Source organism: Telopea speciosissima, chromosome 10 (genome assembly GCF_018873765.1).
Source record: "Telopea speciosissima isolate NSW1024214 ecotype Mountain lineage chromosome 10, Tspe_v1, whole genome shotgun sequence".
In the NCBI taxonomy this organism is placed as follows: domain Eukaryota; kingdom Viridiplantae; phylum Streptophyta; class Magnoliopsida; order Proteales; family Proteaceae; genus Telopea; species Telopea speciosissima.
This window is the reverse complement of record NC_057925.1, coordinates 38,799,487-38,805,147: the sequence shown is the minus strand read 5'-3', so window position 1 is coordinate 38,805,147 and position 5,661 is coordinate 38,799,487. Positions and strand designations below refer to the sequence as shown.

The following is a 5,661-nucleotide window of genomic DNA, read 5'->3' as shown; positions in this document are numbered from 1 at the left end:
GAATCCGATAATAATCGATCGAATACGGGGATTATCATATTCGTATCCAATTAGTTTCGGACAGATTTGGATTCTCCTAAACGAAGATGAACGCGGATCAAATACGAATTTTCGAATGTCCATTTACATCTCTACTGATACTTAAATCCATGCATAGCTTGCACACATTTCTAGAATGGGACAATGAGTCAGCATCCAAATGGGCCTCAAGAGACCTTCGGCAGGCAATTAATTATAAAGTTCATATATTTAATGACTTCTAGTTCTAGCCAAATTACAGTATAAAAGTAGTTTTATGCAGCAACAACTAGACGTTCTCTTCTAAATTGGGTTTATCATGTTTAAAATGAAACAAGACAAACCATGGAAAGAAAACTAACATTCCAAACCCATAATTATAGGAAAAGAACCAAAATAAATGCCTAAGGATAAGAAGATTGGAGAATAAATGCTTTAATTGAGAAAAAAAAATTGATAAAATAAATGCCTCTGTTAGGAGCTGAGCCCTTCCGGAACACCTTGTAGAGAGCCCATCTTCTGCTAATGAACCAAATACTGAATAACCCGTCACCCTCTCGTGACGAAAAACAAGTTCTGGTTGATCATAGAGGCCGAGTTCGACGACCAGCTGCTCTACCACAAAGAAGAGCATTCTTTGGGATTGGGTATTCATCTCTCCATGAATTTGCAGGGGAGTACACGCGAAGGTAAAACTGCTGGCCCAAGTACTGTCGACCCCAATTCTCCGACCTTATATTCCACATTCCCACATTATCCAAAGCCATGTATATTGCAGTCCATGACTTGGGGTACACCTGCATTTCCAATTAGAGAACCCATTATATCAGACCATAGCATTGTTTTAAAACCAGGAAACTCAACTAACTCAGCAGCTAGCCAATCCGGGTAACTCGACCATCTGATTAACCAGCAAGTTGGATGCGTTTTGAAACAGAGGACCATAGAATATAGAGTTAAATGTATATAAGATTTAATAGCATTACGGAAAACGCATCCAAGCACCTTGGCCTTCTAATTAGCCACAGGAAAATGATTTTGCTGCCCATATGTCCTCAGTGGCATTAATTTGAGATGCATTTACAGGTAGCCAAGCCTATGTGGTATGAATGCACGCTCAACGAATCTATACCATTTCCAATTTTCAAGCCTTATATGATCTTTAGGACCAACCAAATATATAACACTGGTGGGGGTGGGAGTTCAGTTTCTGTTTCCTACCTGAACAGTGCAACGAGCAACTGTGTCTCTCAAATTGTAACTGTCTCTACTTGCAGACGACCACTGGCCTCCATCCATCCTGTTCATCCAAAAAACAAAAAAAAAACTCAGAGAGTTTCAGAAATCAAGAATAACCAGAACAAGGAGTATGATTCAAATAGTCTATCGTGGCAAAAAAAATGTTTACCCAACAACAAAGAAGGAATATCCATCAATGTGCCATGACTGTACAGTGTCCTCCCAATTCTCAAACACAATCTCAACATAGGACCTGAAATCCGCAGCCATTACAGAAGTCTGGAGGTAGCCACCGCCACCAGTAGGATTGTCGGGAATGCTTCCAAGGTTGAAGACGCCAGAGATTTTGTAGTAATCTGCTAGTTTCAAAGGTGTATCTGCAGGAATGAAGGAGACACTATTGATAGCATATCTTTGCTTGCCATTGATGACAGGAGCATTGTTGGCAAGCCTGATTGTACGAGTGGTGTTGATCAATCCGTAGTGGTAAGAGCCTTGAGGATTAGGTCTTGGACCACTTGCAGTCAGATTCCATCTGTTCCAATAGACACAGAAACTACAAATAAGAAAACCCAAATTGATCATAAGCAAAAGCAGAACTTGATTGATCAATGGAATGTGGGGAGTACCGGACAGATCTAGCTTGATTGAGAGACCAATCAATCTGAGTTGTTGGGCCACCAGGGGGAGGACCAGAAACACTTCCAGCTGAGTTGCTGTAATGGAGAATGGCTGTAGTTGTGAGCACTGGATTGGTGAACCGTGTAGAAACAGCAATGTAGTAATCCTGTGCAGGCTGATCGGCTGTAACCAAGACAGAGTATGACTGCCCCAGATGGACATCGAGGGAAGAATAGGTGTTCTGAACTGTGTGAGATCCTTCCACCTCGACCAGTGTCAACGTGTGCCCCTGAATCCTGAAGTTAACAGATGTGGTGAGACCCACATTGGAGATCCGGAACCTGTATGTCTTACCTGCCCAAGAGGTAGTATAGAACAGTGAGACTACATGTCTTATGAGCCCAATCAGTTATTTATGGCTGAAACAACTTAAAATTTCATGAATTTATGGTTACCTTGATCAACCGTGAATGTGTATCCATTCCAACCACGGCCATTGATGAGAAGCCCATCAGGAAAGGGAAGATCATGCCCACTGTCTAAGATTCCTTGCAAATCCTGTTAGCGACAATGAAGCCGATATCATCATTTAGATAAACAAAACGCACCCACATACACACATACACACAAAAAAACAAAATCCAAAAGCAAAAGCTGGCATTGAAACATTGCCCGGAAAAAGGTTTACCACATACAACAAATTAATTTCCCAACTTATTATTGTTTTAAACAACACAATCATATACTTACTGTATAGTTCTGCTTGAACCAATCACCAGCTAGAATCGTGTAATCCCCAGCTGGGTCAGGAAAAGGAACAGGAATTCTTGGGCGGCTAAAGATCTTGATGCCACCAAACCCTCCAGCAGCCTTGTGAAATGCAAGTGATGGAAAGTAGAAGTAGCTGCCAATCTGATCCTTAGCCTGAAGAATGTAAGTGAAATTTTGCCCGGGTGGAATGGGACAGTTGGTGCCAGAGACTCCATCCTGCCATGAGTTCCTCCTATGTTGCAAACCATTCCTGGTGAAGAATAGATAACAAGAAAGAATCATTAGATTCTATTTTAAACAACTAATATCAATTAGGCCATGTTTATCTAGAGGTGAAGTGGAGTGAAATAAGACAATAGTATCATTAGAAAAATGAAACTGTGAAGTGAAATGGGAAAAGGAAAATCCACCAGACTGTTAACTTTGATGTAGAATGAATAATTTCACATGGAACTGGAAATTCATTCCCAATGGTAAGTCAGTGATAAATTAAAGTAATTCGTCTTGCCATGAGAAAGATCTGGACCTCGTTGGTGTTGAAAATGAATCCTAACATGACATAGAAAAGAATGGAAATCGCAAACAACAATTACTCAATGAACCCAAAGATTTACTTGGTTCGACAAGATTGCCTACGTCCATGGTGAGATGAGTTCTGTTTCACTATTAATGGAGAATAGGGTTACAGCCACTTGTCCTCATACCTCTCTCAGATTTCGTTATAGAACCTTCGCTACATATTTATAGTGAAACCCTATACAAGAATTTTACTAAAACACCCATATAGGCTTTCTCCGTAGGCCTCGGGGCTTTAAGGCCTACCACCTCTTAACGGCCCTTCAGAATCAACCCACAAACCAAGCCCCAGAATACAAGACATCGTACCCCCAACAATTGGTGAAGATTGAAAACAGCAGGATCTGTTTGAGAAGTGAGATTATAGAACAGAGGAATGCCAACTGCTATAAGGCTACGAGCTTCAATGGTCTTTTCTGGTAATCTATTGTGCTGTAAAAAGCTTAACTTGTCCAGATCTACCTTCTATCCATCAATTCTTAATTCCCAATTCCTGATCAGGATCGACACCAAAATTATAGCCATGTGGGTGCATGTGTGTAGCTACCCAATCTGCCAACCAATACAGTCTCCTTTTTCCCATAGAATAATTGATCCGTGATCCCTGAACTCATAATCTCTGTAAAAAACTTTAAAAGTAGATTTCCCGCACAATGGCGCAACAGATTACCAGAATGCCCCCGAATACCAACTTTTCAAGAACAATGCGACGGATCTAACTTCAAATCCACCAATGCTACAGATTGGTAATTTCAGAAAAAAATAATTCTACTGGGAGCTGGAAAGCGAAGAAAAAAAACACTGTTCTTTAATGGCAGTCTTAAAATCCCCCCCCCCTTTGCACCCAACGAAAGAAACGGAATACATTTCTATAAACGGTAGCAGACGGATCTGGTCTATGGAGATTCGAGAAAACTAGAAAAGGCGAAAAACGAAACAAGAAAGATAAAGAAATTACTTAAAGTTTACTCCAAACACAAAGGATCGAAGCAAGGTGGGGGAGAATCGGAGAAACATTTAACACTTTACTTACCAAGAGATGAGGAACGGTTCGTTTAAGCTGTTGAAGACACTGACAATCAAGTTATCATTCGTAACGCACTCGATCTGAGGCCCTGGAAACTGGCCGTTTATCAAGATCCCCTGCATCGTTACCATACCTCCTCATTTGTCAAAAAAATTACTCTCCAAATGAAAATCTGAACTTTGTGAAGTAAGTTTTCAATAAAATATACCTGTTGTTTCACTCCGAGAGGGTAGATATCGCCGTAACTCACATTCCATGTGAAGAATCTGTAGGGGTCTTCGCCATTAACGCAAGAAGCAAGAAAAAGGAACAAGAACAAGAGAGAACAGGAAAGCCTGTTATCTCCCATAACTCTTCTCTTCTTATCTTTTCAATAGAACTCCCTAACGAACGAATAGAAACACTGAAATAGAGCGACAGATATACTGGAAAGGGGAAGGTCTTCTACGGCGCCATTGAAGAAGTTGCAGAGATGTGTACCCGGGAGTAAAAGAACACAGCTAGATTGGGTAAAGGCTAAGAATGTGATTCAAGTCGGTGATGAGAAGAGCTTACAATAATGGAGTCTTGGATACAGAGTTGCAGACACAGAACGGGGTTTTGTAAGCAGAGGGAAGTAAAGGAGGAAGGGAGAGAAGCGGTACTCTCAGAAGGCTATGAGCTGTCAGTTTAATAGCGGGAAGCCGCACCCGCATGGTAGGACGGCCGCAGAGACTCGCACATGCTCAAAGTCGAATGACTGTGAGTCTATGAAACTCTGCGGTGCTAGAAATTACGGAATATCAAGCCAATACAACTATTTTTAGATTAATAAATGATGAGTAATCCAAGAACGTGTGTGTTTTCTTTGGTGGATTATTTTGTTTAGTAGCGTGTGATCTTTAGACCGACACTGACATTTTTACGCGGTAAATCATTTTGGCGTGTCTTATGAATTTGGTTCATGAAGATTCTTATCCACCTCTGCCTCTGGCAAGGTTAGTTGGGCTATTGTCTTATGGAGTTATAATAAATGTCTTATGGAGTTATAATAAATGGGGCCCAAATATTGTTCAAATTTAAGTCTGAATTCTCATGAATGCTATGTAATGCACAGTCGTACATGGTCATCGAAACCATTCGTCAAATAAGAGAGTGAGTTTTGGTCATTTCTAGGGTTTTAAGAATCGGGAATTAGATCGATGAATCAATCATGATCAATTCTAATTTCTACCAATTCGATATGGCCAATTCATACCCAAAACCCTTAGAAATTTTTTATTTTTGGATTTAAGGACTGATTCTAGGATTCTTGAGCATTGATTTGGACCTATTCCAATCTGATCTAGATTGGAATCGCCAATGATCAATTCAATGTTTTAAAATCCTGGTCATTTCAACCTATATTATCCCCATCCAATGTTATGTGC

The 5,661-nt window shown here is 40.4% G+C and overlaps 1 protein-coding gene across 1 annotated transcript; it reads right to left on the bottom strand.

Annotated features, from left to right (window-relative positions):
- Positions 1 to 296: 296 nt before the first annotated feature.
- LOC122643062 (L-ascorbate oxidase homolog) lies at positions 297 to 4,755 on the bottom strand. Its single transcript, XM_043836699.1, has 8 exons — positions 4,461 to 4,755; positions 4,259 to 4,368; positions 2,629 to 2,899; positions 2,334 to 2,436; positions 1,887 to 2,232; positions 1,427 to 1,792; positions 1,240 to 1,318; positions 297 to 815 (listed from the first exon to the last, which is right to left on the bottom strand). The coding sequence occupies exons 1-8, from the start codon at positions 4,599 to 4,601 to the stop codon at positions 603 to 605; spliced, it is 1,629 nt and encodes a 542-aa protein (XP_043692634.1). The 5' UTR covers positions 4,602 to 4,755; the 3' UTR covers positions 297 to 602.
- Between the last annotated feature and the right edge of the window lie 906 nt (positions 4,756 to 5,661).

Excerpts from the sequence above, each read along its gene's own strand:
- LOC122643062 (XM_043836699.1), bottom strand. The coding sequence starts at position 4,601 with ATGGGAGATAACAGGCTTTCCTGTTCTCTCTTGTTCTTGTTCCTTTTT. Across the intron at positions 4,369-4,460 it reads CTCTCGGAGTGAAACAACAG|GGGATCTTGATAAACGGCCA; the intron begins GTATATTTTATT and ends GTAACGATGCAG. Across the intron at positions 816-1,239 it reads TTGCTCGTTGCACTGTTCAG|GTGTACCCCAAGTCATGGAC; the intron begins GTAGGAAACAGA and ends TTGGAAATGCAG.